Source organism: Dendropsophus ebraccatus, chromosome 1 (genome assembly GCF_027789765.1).
Source record: "Dendropsophus ebraccatus isolate aDenEbr1 chromosome 1, aDenEbr1.pat, whole genome shotgun sequence".
NCBI classification, from domain to species: Eukaryota; Metazoa; Chordata; class Amphibia; order Anura; family Hylidae; genus Dendropsophus; species Dendropsophus ebraccatus.
Window position 1 is genome coordinate 215,603,483 of NC_091454.1, and position 16,086 is coordinate 215,619,568.

General features: G+C 44.2%; 1 protein-coding gene across 1 annotated transcript in view; it reads right to left on the reverse strand.

Moving 5' to 3' along the window:
* LOC138769575 (complement C3-like) overlaps positions 1 to 16,086 on the reverse strand; it is a 62,573-nt gene that overhangs the window by 42,106 nt on the left and 4,381 nt on the right. The window contains exons 4-8 of the mRNA XM_069948142.1: positions 14,946 to 15,016; positions 3,724 to 3,815; positions 3,523 to 3,605; positions 1,017 to 1,104; positions 765 to 867 (exon numbers count right to left, since the gene is read on the reverse strand). Of these exons, the coding sequence (XP_069804243.1) occupies positions 765 to 867; positions 1,017 to 1,104; positions 3,523 to 3,605; positions 3,724 to 3,815; positions 14,946 to 15,016 (437 nt within the window). The remainder of the gene's footprint in view (positions 1 to 764; positions 868 to 1,016; positions 1,105 to 3,522; positions 3,606 to 3,723; positions 3,816 to 14,945; positions 15,017 to 16,086) is intronic.

Below are 16,086 nucleotides of genomic sequence, written 5' to 3' on the forward strand. Positions count from 1 at the left end.
GGCGGCTGATTCCAGCAAGGGTTGCAGGGACATCGCTACTGATCGCCACATGATTCTCCAGCCGTGTAATAGGGACAGGGATCACCATATGTTATAGGAGATGTGTGGCGAGCGGCTGATTCCAGCAAGGGTTGCAGGGACATCGCTACTGATCGCCACATGATTCTCCAGCCGTGTAATAGGGACAGGGATCACGATATGTTATAGGAGATGTGTGGCCAGCGGCTGATTCCAGCAAGGGTCGCAGGGACATCGCTAATGATCGCCACATGATTCTCTAGCCAAGTAGTAGGGATTGGGATCACCCTATGTTATAGGAGATGTGTGGCCAGCGGCTGATTCCAGCAAGGGTTGCAGGGACATCGCTACTGATCGCCACATGATTCTCCAGCCGTGTAATAGGGACAGGGATCACCATATGTTATAGGAGATGTGTGGCCAGCGGCTGATTCCAGCAAGGGTCGCAGGGACATCGCTAATGATCGCCACATGATTCTCTAGCCAAGTAGTAGGGATTGGGATCACCCTATGTTATAGGAGATGTGTGGCCAGCGGCTGATTCCAGCAAGCGTCGCAGGGACATCGCTAATGATCGCCACATGATTCTCAAGCCGCGTAATAGGCTCGGCAAGCCAGTGCTGATCTAGTAGATCGGCGCTACTTTGCTGTGCGAGGTCGGGCCATGTAATATGTATGTATTAAATATCTACATATCATCATTGGAAAATAGTTAGAAAAAATAGAAGATAAATGTCTATCATTACCTCTACTCTCCTTATGGTATCTGGCAGACTAGTCTTCTCATTGTCTCTCTTGATTCCAAAGAGCACAAAGGCCTTGCCAGTGACAGGTTTACCATAGAGATAACTGATGAGACACATTATTATAGTAATTTACTACTAGTCCTATTAATAACACTTTAGTAGATGTCACTGATCACTGGGTAACACAAAAACTTCACATTAAACATTTCTCTAATGTAAGTAAACTCAGCAAGAGCAAACGCTTCTACTCACTTTGCTTCTATGTCCACTCTTAGCTTTTGATCATCAAAGTAGAAAAAACTCTTTGATGGAATTATTTTGATTTCAAAGCTTGGAAGAACTGAAATAAACAGAAAAGAAAAACAGAATTATGACTCTGTATATCATTCTATCAAAGATTAATCTAGCAAATCTTCCAATGTTCAGTACCAAAGTGCCTATGAGCAGAGTTAAGTGAACTTAACTTGGCAAATCTACTTACATACAAAGTAAGGGATTAGTGATGAGCAGACCCAAAGAGCCAAATTCCGATCCGCGCCTGAAGCCATGTGTTTGGTATCCCAATAATGAACAGTGACAAGCAATAAAGTTTGTTGAAAGGCTGCTGATGAGCAAGCTTTGCAATCGCAGTTGTCCTACAAATCCCAGCCATGCCCCATCGCCATTCTGATGCTGGTTATTGTAGGGAGAGGTTAGTGATGCAGGCAGGGAGAGATAGGTACTGTAGGCCTGAAAAAGTTTCACAACAGCCCTTCTTAGGGCACAACAGTGCCATCATCTGTGCTGAGGGGCTGGGAGGAAGAGGAGAGGTAAGTAGTGTTTGTTTATTATGGTTCACCCTGCCCCTGCCTACTGAAAAATTATCATTTTAAGTCAAATGGACCATGCCTCATTGAGAATAGTTTGTGGCCAGTGATATAGTCTGGGGCAGTTTGTTAAAAAATAAATGAATAAATATTAATAGTAATAATAATAAGAAGAAAAGGGGTTATTGCAGTTAGCCCTTAAGTTAGTGGACAATACATACAAGTATTGCCAGAGTAAGAACTGTTACAAAAATATGAGGAAAGCCACAAAGGGATGTGGTGGTGGTGGTGGTGCGGCTGCTATTATAAGGAGTGGATGTGGTAGATCTGTGCCTGGTAAGTTAGAAAATATAACATCTTCCTTTAGTGGAAGCAGTCAGCAGGGATTACAGCGTCACTTACTAGGTCCCAATGTCGCTTGACAATATATATATATATATATATATATATATATATATATATATATGACACAAAGTGCCTCCAATTCCATGGGGTTGTCTTCCACCCACTCCTCTCATGCTAAAAGCACTGAACCCTCCACCTCACTCCCCTTGCAAATCTTCTAAATGGAATGAGCCCCAAGTAATGGAGCAATCGCTATTGCTCTTTGATGACTCCCATTGATTTAGTGGTCTGGTTGAAGACCTGCAATGCACTGATGCCCAACTACTTATGATGGAGGATGAGGATGTGGGAAGGGTAGTGCAAATGCGCAGGGGACCATCATCTGATGTGTCTGCTGCTGATGAAACCCAACTTCAAATTGCGGAGCCTTTCATCTGTGTGGAGACAGTTGTGAAGACAACGGAGAGAAGTGGGTGGAAGACGATGTAAGGGGTGATGACAAAGTCCTAAACGCCACATGGACTAAAGGCTATGACAGTCCAGAGTAGGAGGTGGTGGTGGTCACCCAGCCCTAGCAACAGAGAAAATAAGGGAAAAGGGGTCAAAACAACATCGGACAGCCTGTGTCCAGTATTGGCTAAGGTACTCAGCGATCCTAAACCAGTTAAGAGGGCTATAATAATAATATTTATTATTTCAACCGATTTCGCAGCGCTCTCTGGCCTGGCATTTTTTCCACCAAATGGGCGATGAGAAGACAAGAGTGTTTTGCATGGCCCTCAAGTGAGGTGTTAATGTAAATGACCCCAGCACCACATGCATGATATAGCACCTAAATGCCAAGCATGAGATCTAGTGGATCAGGCACCAGAAAAGCCTGCAATCCTTGCTCCTTCTTCGGCTCTTGGCCTCTTCAGCACCCTACCTAGTGATAGGCCCGCCTATCGCCCCTCAAAGGGAAGATGTAGCAGCAACATCAACATCACCACCACCAGCATCAACAACCATGTCCACACCATCACAGGGAAGTGCAGCTTTCAATCCCCCAAACTGTCAAAAGAAAGCAAAAACACCCCCATGATCCCTGCTTCTAACCGGGAACATTGCAAAACTGCTTTACTTTGAAATGCTCCCATTCAGGCTGGTGGAGACGGACAGTTTTAAGAAACTGATGCTGATGGCTGTGCCGCAATATGGCATTCCGAGCCGCCACTACCTCTCCAGGTGGACCATTGCTCACCTGGACCAACAAGTTAAGGAGAAGATATGGTGTGTGTTGTGCGTTGTGCAGTGCCATCAATGCGAAGATCCACATTACCACTCATATGTGGACCAGTAAGCACGGTCAGTCTGTTTAACTGGCTGGGCCTGACACGGGAACGGTTCTGGCAAATGTCTTGCCACCACCCAGGATTGCTGGAGGGGAATCCTTGCCCTAGGTTGCCATCTCCTGCCTTGCTTCCTCCTCTGCCACCTCCTTATCTGACCACCGTAGCCCATGCACCACTAATTTCAAACTGATTTGCCGAGAATTCGGAGAGAATTGAGCAGCAGACAGACCAGAGGTTTCTGACGACAAGAGTTTATTAGATGACTCTTTTTCTTACCATATTCCTTCACTTCGAATTGTGTGGTGTAATTCTGTACTAGGGTGTCCGCAAACTTTGCTGATATGGTCCATAGTCCCAAACTGCAAAATAGAAGACAAAAGCTTGGAGTTATCACCTTCTACATCATCATCATCAATGTTCTCATGATAAACATATGAAGAGCTTGGTGCTCTCTACTTCCTAGGTTTTGCTTCTCACCTTACAAGGTCAGGCAGTTTATGTGACAGGGAAATGATTCCATTTTTGTTGACTTGTTGAGCTACATCTTTCACAATGACATTATCTGGAGTCTGTGAAAAAAAAAAGAATTATCTAAATTATGCAGCTCAGCGGCATGTAGCAAGTACTAAACTTAATATTGTGAACATAAAAGATACTAGAGCTCTTAATAAAGGGGGACATAACTTTGGGAGGTGGGAACTATAGCCCCTGCAGTCTTGACTGTATAATGGTATAGACTTAAAGTAGCAGTACCCCCCAAAAAAATTCCGTCCCCCCCCCGGTAGCCACTGGCATGTATACTCACGGCAGCTGATTGATGTCCCGCGGCGCGGCTCCATTCCCCTCCCGCGGTGCCGTTCAAATCCGGTGCGCGCTCACATCCGCCGGCGCTGAGACTCCTCTTCTTTGCCTTGTAAATTCAATGCCGGAAGTCACACGCTTCCATAGAGAATGCATGGATGCGAGTTACTTCCGGCCTATAATGACAGGTCAGAGAAGAGGAATCACAGGGCCGGCTGATGTGAGCGCGCTCCGGATTTGAACGAAACGGAGCTGCACCGCAGGACATCGATCAGCTTCCGTGAGTATACATGCCAGCGGCTACCGGGGGGGGGGGGGGAAATTTTATGGGGGGAACTGCTTCTTTAACCTCTTAGGGACATATGACATACCGGTGTGTCATATGTCCCTAGGGGGTGTTCAGAGCGGGGCCAGGCGACCCTGCTCTGAACCGCCGCAATCCCGGGTGCCGCGTGTAGCCCGGGACCGCGGCTATTAGCGGGCACGGTCTGATCACCATGCACGCTAATAACGTTATCGGAGGCAGCTTTCAAAGTTAACAGCTGCCTCCGATTACCGTAGGCAGCCGTTCCCTGGTGTCTAGTGGGAGAGATCGGGACAAAGTCTCGGAGGAGCGATCTCCGTGACTGAAGCCAGCTGGGGTCCGCTCCAAGATGGCGCCGACCCCGACTCGGCATTCGTTTGTTTTCGGCTGCAGCAGCCGAAAGCAAACGAGTGCCGATCTCATTGATCTTTGCTGTATTACTATACAGCAAAGATCTCAATGAGAGATCAAAGTGTATATACTAGAAGTCCCCCAGGGGGAATAACCCTAACCCCAGGGGGAATAACCCTAACCCCAGGGGGGAATAACCCTAACCCCAGGGGGGCTTCTAGTATATGTGTAAAAAAAAAAAAGTGTTGTCAATAGTAAAAAGCCCCCTCCCCTAATAAAAGTTTGAATCACCCTCCTTTTCCCATGTTTTAAATAAAAGTAAATAAATAAATAAACATGTTTGCTATCGCCGTAATCGCTCGAACTATTAACCCCTTAAGGACAGAGCCTGAAATGGCCTTAATGACAGAGACAAATTTTATGAATATGACCAGTGTCACTTTATTCATTAATAACTTCGGGATGCTTTTACCTATCCGGCTGATTCTGAGATTGTTTTCTCGTGACATATTGTACTTTACATTTCTGGTAAATTGGAGTCGATACTCATAACGAATCTTTATGAAAAAAACCCAAATAATGTGAAAAAATGTGAAAAACTGCATTTTTCCAACTTTGAAACTTTTTTGCGTATACAGAAAGTGGTTATACCACATAAATTATATATTAAATAGCATTAGCAACATGTCTACTTTATGTTGGCGGCATTTATTAAACGATCTTTGATTTTTTTTAGACAATAGGAAGCTTAAAACATTAGCAGCAAATTTCCAAATTTTCAGTAAAATTTCAAAATCAGATATTTTTAGGGACCTGTTCAGGTTAAAAGTGTATTTGAGGGGCCTGTATGTTAGAAAGCCCCACAAAGCACCCCATTTCAGAAACTGCACCCCCCACACTCTGCAAAAGCATATCCAGAAAGTGTTTTAACCCTTTAGGGGAGTCACAGAAATAAAAGCTAAGTGTGTAAAAAATTTGAAAATTTTTATTTTCTGTGCAGAGATTTTATTGTAATCCAATATTTTTCATAATTATAAACCTATTACCAGAGAAGTGCACCCCAATATTTATTGCCCCGTTTCTGCAGTTTATAGAAATACCTCATATGTGGCCCTATTGCGCTATTTGACGCAACCAAAAGCCTCAGATACAAAGGAGCGCCTAGTGAATTTCAACGCCTCCGTTATATTTGGTCATTTCTGACTGTACCACTTCAGGTTGGCAGAGGCTCTGGGGTGCCAAAACCTAAAAAACACCCCTAAAGGGACACCATTTAGAAAACTACACCCCTCAATGAATGTAACAAGGGGTGCGGTGAGCATTTGGACCCCACAGGCGCTTCACAGATTTTCCGAACAATATGGCGTGAAAAAAGAAAAATTTATTTTTTACACTAAAATGTTGTTCTAGCCTTCAATTTTTCATTTTCTTAAAGGGATAAGAGGAAAAAAAAGACACAAAATGTGTAGCGCAGTTTCTCCCGAGTACGGAAATACCCCACATGTGGCGATAAAGTGCCAAGGGGGCGCAGGACGAGCCTCCAAAGGGAAGGAGCGCCAATTGGCTTTTGGAAGCTGAATTTCACTGGAAAGGATTTCAAGGGCCATGTCGCATTTACAGAGCCCTTGTGCTGCCAAGACACTGGAAACCCCCCACAAGTGACCCCATTCTGGAAACTACACCCCTCAAGGAATCTAGCAAGGGGCACAGTGAGCATATGGACCCCACTGGTGATGGGCACAAATGTGGAACAATGTGACGTAAAAGTAAAACATTTCATTTTTTCACTTTCATGGCACAAATGTGCCCGTCATCAAGGGGTCCATATCCTCACTGCACCCCTTGTTAGATTCCTTGAGGGGTGTAGTTTCCAGAATGGGGTCACTTGTGGGGGGTTTCCAGTGTTTTGGCAGCACGAGGGCTCTGTAAATGCGACATGGCGTTCATGATCCATTCTAGCCAAATCCAACCTCCAAAATCCAAATGGCGCTCCTTCCCTTCGGAGGCTTGCCCTGCACCCACATGGCGCTTTATGTCCACATGTGGGGTATTTACGGACTCGGGGGAAATTGCTCTACACATATTGTGTGTTTTTTTCTCTTTTAACCCCTTGTGAAAATGATAAATTCAAGGCTAAACCAACATTATAGTGTAAAAAATGTAATATTTCATTTTCACGCCACATTGTTCCACATTTGTGCCCGTCACCAGTGGGGTCCATATGCTCACTACACCCCTTGTTACATTCCCTGAGGGGTGTAGTTTCCATAATGGGGTCACTTGTGGGGGGTTTCAACTGTCTTGGCAACACAGAGGCCTTTTGAATGCAACATGGCCCCTCGAAATCCATTCCATCCAAATCCAGCCTTCAAAAACCAAATGGCGCTCCTTCCCTTCGGAGGCTTACCCTGCACCCGCATGGCGCTTTATGTCCACATGTGGGGTATTTCCGTACTCAGGGGAAATTGCTCTACACATTTATTGTTTTTTTTTATCTTTTAGCCCCTTGTAAAAATGAAAAAATCATGACAAGATTAATGATTTAGAGTAAAAATTTTACAAAAATTACACTAAATGTTGGTCTAGCCTTGATTTTTTCCATTTCCACAAGGGGTTAAAAAAGAAAATGAACACAAAACGTGTAGGGTAGTTTCCCCTGAGTACGAAAATACCCCACATGTGGGCATAATGTGCCATATGGGCACAGGGCAAGCCACCAAAGGGACAGAGCGCCATTTAGAGGCTGGAATGGAGGATGGAGGCCATGTCGAAATTACAAAGCTCCTGTGCTACCAGGTCAGTAGAAACCCCCAACAAGTGACCCCATTCTGGAAACTACACCCCATAAGGAATCTAACAAGGGGTGCAGTGAGCATATGGACCCCACTGGTGACAGTCACTTACGTAGAACATGTGCAGAGAAAATAAAAAATACCATTTTTTTCATTTTCACGTCCCAAATGTGGCCGGCACCAGGGGGCCATATCCCCGCTGCCCCCCTTGTTAGATTCCTTATCGGGTGTAGTTTCCAGAATGGGGTCACTTGTGGGGGGTTTCTACTGTCCTGGCCGCACAGAGGCTTTGTAATTGCATCATGGCATCCTCTAATGGAAATGGCGGCCATACCTACTTAGCTGGGGAAAAGGGACAATTCTAATTTATTTGGGGGTATTAGGCCAATTATTAGTTTATAAGGTTGAAAATGACAGGTGTCCATCAAATTCAATCTGTGTTGATCCAGAGGAAGGCAAAAAACCCTCGTAAGGCAGACAACAGTAGCCTCATCACAGGGAAAAAAATCTTTTCCGACTCCATAATGGCGATCAGAATAATCCCTGGATCAACGTGACCCCTGAAATAGGAATAAGGGACAGAATTTAGATAATGTAGGACTCCGATGACGTGTAGTACGCCTTGGAGCGATCCAGTATGCAGAGGCCGGGGGGATCAGGACAGGTGTCACACTGGAAAATGGTGTCCTTCCTGATCCCCCTGTTACGCCACACTCTGCACTTCTTCTGGGGTCTCCCTTTCTCCAGTGTGGGGGACGTCACCTGGAAAATGTTGTCCTGGTGCGATATGGGGTCCTTCATATCCAGAAGCGCTGGGTCCACTCCATGGCTGCTAAATATTAGGGCTCTATTACTGTCTCTGATATTTTCGGATCGTGCCGCAAGCTACAGTAGCTCGGGCAGCGAGGGACCGGAAGAGGGGGTGCTGGTATAAAAGTTATCCCCGTACAGGTGGTAACCTTTATCCAGCAGTGGGAAGATCAGTTCCCGGACGATCTTTCCACTTGTTCCGAGGATGGGGGGGGGGGAGGGGGCATCTGGGGGCTGGATTCGGGTGTCCCTTCCTACATACACTCTAAGGGTACATGCACACTGCGGAATCGCGACAGAGAACCCTTCGTGCATTCTGCAGTTGGCACCCGCCGGCTGACTGATGCAGGCGCACGTCTCCACACGTGTCATAGACTCCATTCTATGCACGGGCGGATTCCGCTCTCCGTCCAACGTATTCATTCTTTGGATGGATGACGGAATCCGCCCGTGCATAGAATGGAGTCTATGACACGGGTAGAGACATGCGCCCGCATCAGTCCGCCGGCTGGTGCCAGCTGCGGAATGCACGAAGGGTTATCCTTCGCCATTCCGCAGTGTGCACGTACCCTAAGGCTGGGTTCACATGCTGTAACTGTGCGGCTGTATTTTTTATGCGGCTGTAAATGTGCGGGTGAAACTACTGCCGTGGGAAAAAATAGACATGCGGCTCAAAACATACGGTCATTTACTTGGAAATCTGGTTCAACTAAAAATAACAAATAAAATCTTAAGAAAGTGATGCAAACACCTCTGGATGCATCTGGGAAAGCAGGGAACACAGTTTACATGAATTGCTATTACCGGGGTTTGCGATCCTCTGCACTATAGCCGATGTCTCTCATGGTTAATATATTGAATTAATAAAACACATTTTCTTTGTAATAAAGTCCCTTTTATTGTTCAATAATTAAATGTAAACGATTCCATCATTTTGCAATTAAATATACTGTTAAAATAAATAGATATATAAATAAATGTATATTTATATATATATATTTATTTTTTGACAGTATATTTAATTGCACAATGATGGATTCGTTAGAATTAAATTATTGACCAACGAAACTGAATTTATTTAAACGAAAATGTGTTTTCTTAATTAAATATTAATTAGTACAGGAAACTCCATAAGCCGGTAATTCATATGCCGGCAATAGAGCATTCTGTACTAATCATCACTTAACTTTAATGAAAACATCAAATGTTTCTTCTAATTATGTTATGACAATAGCATTATTAGAAGAAACATTTAGAATTATATGTGCGCTCAGCTGATTGGCTGTTCGGCTGAGCGCACATATAATGAGCCGGTCCGCAGTACAGTCACTTCATTGTGCTGCGGACCAGCGAAGAGGACACATCGGGGTGAGTATAGAGCTCTCCACACCCCCTCCCCGGCACTGCACCCCTCCCAGCAAGGAAGGGGGGTCACTTAACCCCTTCCTTGATGGGACGGGTGCAGTCTGACATCAGTCTGGCCCTCAGGGGGTTAAGGGGGATGCAATACATTAACCCCTTGGGGGTCAGACTGTAAGCAGCGATCTGTAAAGATGCTGCATACTGTAAGGAGCACAACACCGCTCACAATGATGGGTGTTGTGCTCCTGTTTGTGTGTTTTTGGTGTGTTTCTCCCTTTTTGTTTTTCAGATATCGGTATCCTGTGGATTACGTCGGATTCCATGGACTACGTCGATGACCAGCGTTTTTTTAATGTTTTTTTTAATAAAATGGTCAATGAGGGGTGTGGGGGTGTTTTTATTTGAATAAAAAAATTTGTAAACTTGTGTCTTGTCTTTATTTCTTTACTTTATAGACTTAGTAGTGGAAGCCGTCTAATAGACGGAATCCATTACTAAGTCGGGGCCTAGTGTTAGCCGGTATAAAATGGCTAACACTAACCCCCTATTATTACCCCAGTACCCAATGCCACCAGGGGTACTGGGAAGAGCCGGTTGCCAGTGGTCCCGGAGCGTCAAAATTGGCGCTCCTGGACCGGGCGGCAGCAGGCTGGTAAGATTTAGGCTGGGGAGGGCCTAAACCAATGGCTCTTCCCACCCTGGTGTTACCAGGCTGCTGTCGTTTGGTTTTTAACCCGGCTGGTTATAAAAATAGGGGGGGCCCTATGCGTTTTTTTTTTTTAAATAAATAAATAATAAAAAAAAAACGCATAGGGTCCCCCCTATTTTTATAACCAGCCGGGTTAAAAACCAAACGACAGCAGCCTGGTAACACCAGGGTGGGAAGAGCCATTGGTTTAGGCCCTCCCCAGCCTAAATCTTACCAGCCTGCTGCCGCCCGGTCCAGGAGCGCCAATTTTGACGCTCCGGGACCACTGGCACCCGGCTCTTCCCAGTACCCCTGGTGGCATTGGGTACTGGGGTAATAATAGGGGGTTAGTGTTAGCCATTTTATACCGGCTAACACTAGGTCCCGACTAAGTAATGGATTCCGTCTATTAGACGGCTTCCACTACTAAGTCTATAAAGTAAAGAAATAAAGACAAGACACAAGTTTACAAATTTTTTTATTCAAATAAAAACACCCCCACACCCCTCATTGACCATTTTATTAAAAAAAATTCAAAGAACAACCGCTGGTCATCGACGTAGTCCATGGAATCCGACGTAATCCACAGGATACCGATATCTGAAAAACAAAAAGGGAGAAACACACCAAAAACACACAAACAGGAGCACAACACCCATCATTGTGAGCGGTGTTGTGCTCCTTACAGTATGCAGCATCTTTACAGATCGCTGCTTACAGTCTGACCCCCAAGGGGTTAAGGGAGGATGTATTGCATCCCCCTTAACCCCCTGAGGGCCAGACTGATGTCAGACTGCACCCATCCCAGCAAGGAAGGGGTTAAGTGACCCCCCTTCCTTGCTGGGAGGGGTGCAGTGCTGGGGAGGGATTGGGGAGAGCTCTATACTTACCCCGATGTGTCCTCTTCGCTGGTCCGCAGCACAATGAAGTCACTGTACTGCGGACCGGCTCATTATATGTGCGCTCAGCCGAACAGCCAATCAGCTGAGCGCACATATAATTCTAAATGTTTCTTCTAATAATGCTATTGTCATAACATAATTAGAAGAAACATTTGATGTTTTCATTAAAGTAAAGTGATGATTAGTACAGAATGCTCTATTGCCGGCAATATGAATTAACGGCTTATGGAGCTTCCTGTACTAATTAATATTTAATGAATAAAACACATTTTCGTTGAAATAAATTCAGTTTCGTTGGTCAATAATTTATTTCTAACGAATCCATCATTGTGCAATTCAATATACTGTCAAAAAATAAATATATAGATAAATATACATTTATTTATATATCTATTTTTTTTAACAGTATATTTAATTGCAAAATGATGGATTCGTTAGAAATAAATTATTGATCAACGAAAGTGTCTTGATTACAAAGAAAATGTGTTTGATTAATTTAATATATTAACTATTAGAGGCATCGGCATTCGGCATCATTGCCGGCTATTTTTGAAGTACTCCGTACGGACCGCCTGTCAATCCTCGGCCGCATGTTCAGCCGCAAACAATGGTCTTGTTCATTTTTTACGGGTCCGTTTACGATAGGGCCGTAGATTCATACATAGTGTGCACTGTGCAGCCGCATATCCTATACTTCCAAGCATACACACGAACCACCAAAAATACCGCCGCACAATTACAGCCGCAAATACAGCCGCACTCTTACAACGTGTGAACCGAGCCTAAATCTGTAAGAGTACCCAGAGGTACTCTCACAGAGTTTGGAGAATTTCACACCATACCGTGATCTCTTATTGGGACGGTACTGGCGGAAAAGACGTGTCTGGGGGGCAGCGTACAGTACGCTACCCCCAGACACGTCACTGGATGATGAGGAGGATGAGGATGAATGGAGGAAAGAAGGATCCCCCCATTCATCCTCACTGGCTGTTTCGGTGTCGGAGGCAATAATAACGTATGCGTCCGACACCGAAAACACCCTGGGGGCCATCTTTATACGGGGATTGGTATATGGGGTATGTAGTGGTGTAGTGTCAAACTTTATTCAATGTAGTGTGGTGTAATGTAGTGTTTTTTTACGTGTTTTTTTTACAGTAAGTATAAAAAAAAACCTTCACCAACAAAGGAGTTGCTGATAAATGCCGCACTTATGTGCGGCACTTATCAGCAGACCGTGGCAGTAGAATATAGAAAAAAAACACCCTACGCCAAAAAGGAGAAGTTGCTGATTAGCAGCGCACTTTCGTGCGATGCTGATCAACACTCAGCGGCGATAGGGTGCGGAAAATAGAAAAAAAAAATTTTTGAAAAAATTTTTTTTTTTTCTACATTCTGAACATTCCTGTAGCTGCTGATAAGTGTATTACACATATCAGCCGCTAGAGGGCAGCAGAGCGCAAAATCCGGAAAATGACGATGCTGGAGCCGAAAATAGCCGAAAGAAGACGACGGGGACCGCCGGAAAGATCCGAAGACGCGCCGGAAAGACGGAGGACGCCGCGAACCCAGAAGACGCCGATCAGGACCCCGGGACAGGTGAGTAATGTACAAATACCTGCTCTGGACCCCTCCGCTACCTAGCTGAGGGGTCCAGGGCAGGTATTTTTTATTTTGTGGGACTCTGATCGCCGTGCCACCGGCCCGATCGCCGTGAACGGCCGGTCGGCCGTTCACGGCGATCGGGCTGGTGGCATGGTGACCACCATTACTTTTTACAGTAATGGCGGTCGGTGCCGTCCTCGGACAGCACCGACCGCCATTTTTTTCCGGGTCATCGGGTCACCGATGACCCGGAAAGGTTCCGATCGCTGCTATTGGCTGATCTGAATTGATCAGCCTATAGCGGCGATCGTAAGCACGGGGGGTGTTAACCACCCCCCGTGCCGAGAAGCTAAGATGGCCTGCTATGATTTATAGCAGGCCATCTTCCCCGATCGCTGTGTGCGAACACGCAGCGATCGGGGAAACATCGGGCGTAAATTTACGCCCTGATGCGCCAAGTACCAGGGCGCGAGGGCGTAATTTTACGCCCGATGTCGTTAAGGGGTTAATTAATCACATTCCTGATCTCGCACGGTAAACGGCGTAAGCACAAAAAAATCCCAAAGTGCAAAATTGCGTATTTTTGGTTGCATCAAATCCAGAAAAAATGTAATAAAAAGTGATCAAAAAATCGTATATGCACAATCAAGGTACCGATAGAAAGAACACATCATGGCGCAAAAAATGACACCTGACACAGCCCCATAGACCAAAGGATAAAAGCGTTATAAGCCTGGGAATGGAGCAATTTTAAGGAACGTATATTTGTTAACAACGGCCATCAGATACAATATAAGTTATACATGTTACATATCGTTGTAATCGTAACGACTTGAGGAACATGCATAACAAGTCAGTTTTACCCCAGGGCGAATGGTGTACAAACAAATACCCCCCAAATAAAAGAAATGCGTTTTTTTCAATTTCACCACACTTTGAATTTTTTTTTGGTTTCACAGTGTCCTTTATGCAAAAATTCAGCCTGTAATTGCAAAGTACAATTAGTGGCGCAAAAAATAAGGGCTCATGTGGGTTTCTAGGTGGAAAAATGCAAGTGCTATGGCCTTTTAAACACAAGGAGGAAAAAACGAAAACGCAAAAATGAAAATTGGCCCGGTCCTTAAAGGGTTAAGCATAGGTGGCTCTGCTTTAAGAGGGCATATGTATGCCTAGTGTTTTCCTCTCTCTCACAAGAAGGTATGGAGAAAAAACTTTTCCTACCTCTTGCCGTCCCCTAATGCATGTATTATTGTATATCTTACCTATTTTTCCATAGTACCACAAATGCATTGGCAATATCAATTTTATTTTTATTTAATTAGTTACAGTTTGGCATTAACCCTTTAAGCTAATTAAAAGGCAATTCTTCAGACATGGTTCTCTAGAGGTTTCTTCCACATTTGGTTTTTCAGATTAGCTTTGCTTAGCACAATTTTGAAAATGCTGTCTGCAGGCATCATATTATAAAGCAGGAGTAGTTGAAAAAAATCAATATATTGGGATTTATTGGCATTTAATGATAAATTCCGAGATTTATTCATTAAACTCTCCAATCATTCTTAGCTTATTCATGTGGGTGGTGCTATTCAGTGATTGAAAGCAATATTTATGCACACTTGTAACAGATAGCTTTTTATCATTTGCTAGCACCACCCACTTGACTATTTAGCTCATAATGATCAAATATTTATATATTTACTAGAAATGAGCGATCCTGGAGCATGCTCGAGTCGATCCGAACCCGAACTTTCGGCATTTGATTAGCGGTGGCTGCTGAAGTTGGATAAAGCCCTAAGGGTATGTGGAAAACATGGATATAGTCATTGGCTGTATCCATGTTTTCCAGACAACCTTAGAGCTTTATCCAACTTCTGCAGCCCCAGCTAATCAAATGCCGAACGTTCGGGTTCGGATCGACTCCAACCCGAACCCGGTTCGCTCATCTCTAATATTTACATAAATTAACTTGAGCAGCTAGGCCTTTTAGGATGTCACTAGTGAAGTCACTGGGTGGCATGTTAATTTCATAAACTAACCATGATGTCATCATCTTATGACTAATATATTCGAGAACAATGCAGTCTTACCAGGAATTCGATGATCACCGGCTTGCTCACTGGTATAAGATTTGGGGACATAGTAAAAATCCTGTATAGAACTTAATGAGAAAGAAAGAAATAGGTAGAAAAAAATGTATATAAGTTTAGTAATACAGTATAGGGTTTAATCATTTATTACAAATTCCTTTATATTCTGAATCTGTTTTGTTCAATATTTAGAGATGTGACATGTCCCAGATTGGAGATGTAACTAGAAGGTTCAGAGTCCCCAATGAAAATTCCGTAACAGGCCCTCCACCTACCATGCACCAGTTATAGTAATAGTGTCCACTTATGTGGCAGACATGGTCTCTGGGCCTAGTTATGACTGCTACCATTGCTACCTGTATAGCTACACCTCTGCTCTAGGTTTATACATGTACCATGGTACCACTATAGTATATAGGGATGGATCACATGCAAAATGTACAAAAAACCCAGGCAAAATATACAACAGTAGTTTTGGAGATCTCCCATTGATGGTAGCCATGCTGCTGACTAGAGATGATGGAACATTGGAAAATCGTAGGTTCTATAGAACTCGAACCTTGTTGAACTTTCCGCATTTGATTCCTGATGCCTTCCCGGTTCGTGGGAAGGAGGAGACAGCCCGGGTACCGCCTGGAATTCCGGGATTCAGCCTAGGCAATAGGCTGAATCCCGGAATTCTAGGCGGTACCCGGGCTACTTATTAAGGCAGGAAGAAAATTTGAAATATTTGTGGTCTTCAGAGATAAGCAATCTTATTGCCATAGGCTGTATCCATGTTTTCCAGGCAGTTCTTGGGTTATATCCACCATCTCCAGCCACCAGGATTCAAATGCTGAGCGTTGGGATTGGCACAAACTCAAACTTACTGTAGGGTCGCCCATCTTTTGGTTTTCACAAGGCTCCCATTGAAATAGGTTAGATGGGGCTTTCAAGCTAAATCTTTGAGGAGAAAAATTTAGTTTTCTCCTTAAAAAGACATTCCAATTTTGCATTGTTCATATACAGTAGTTGTTCTTGGCAGAGCTGTCACCCATCTTTCTTCTTTTCTTTTCACTTTGTTCACACTATAGTTATACCTTCTATTTATAAAATCTATGTCAAATCTGTTTTAGACAGCAGCAAAACCTGATTGATCCTA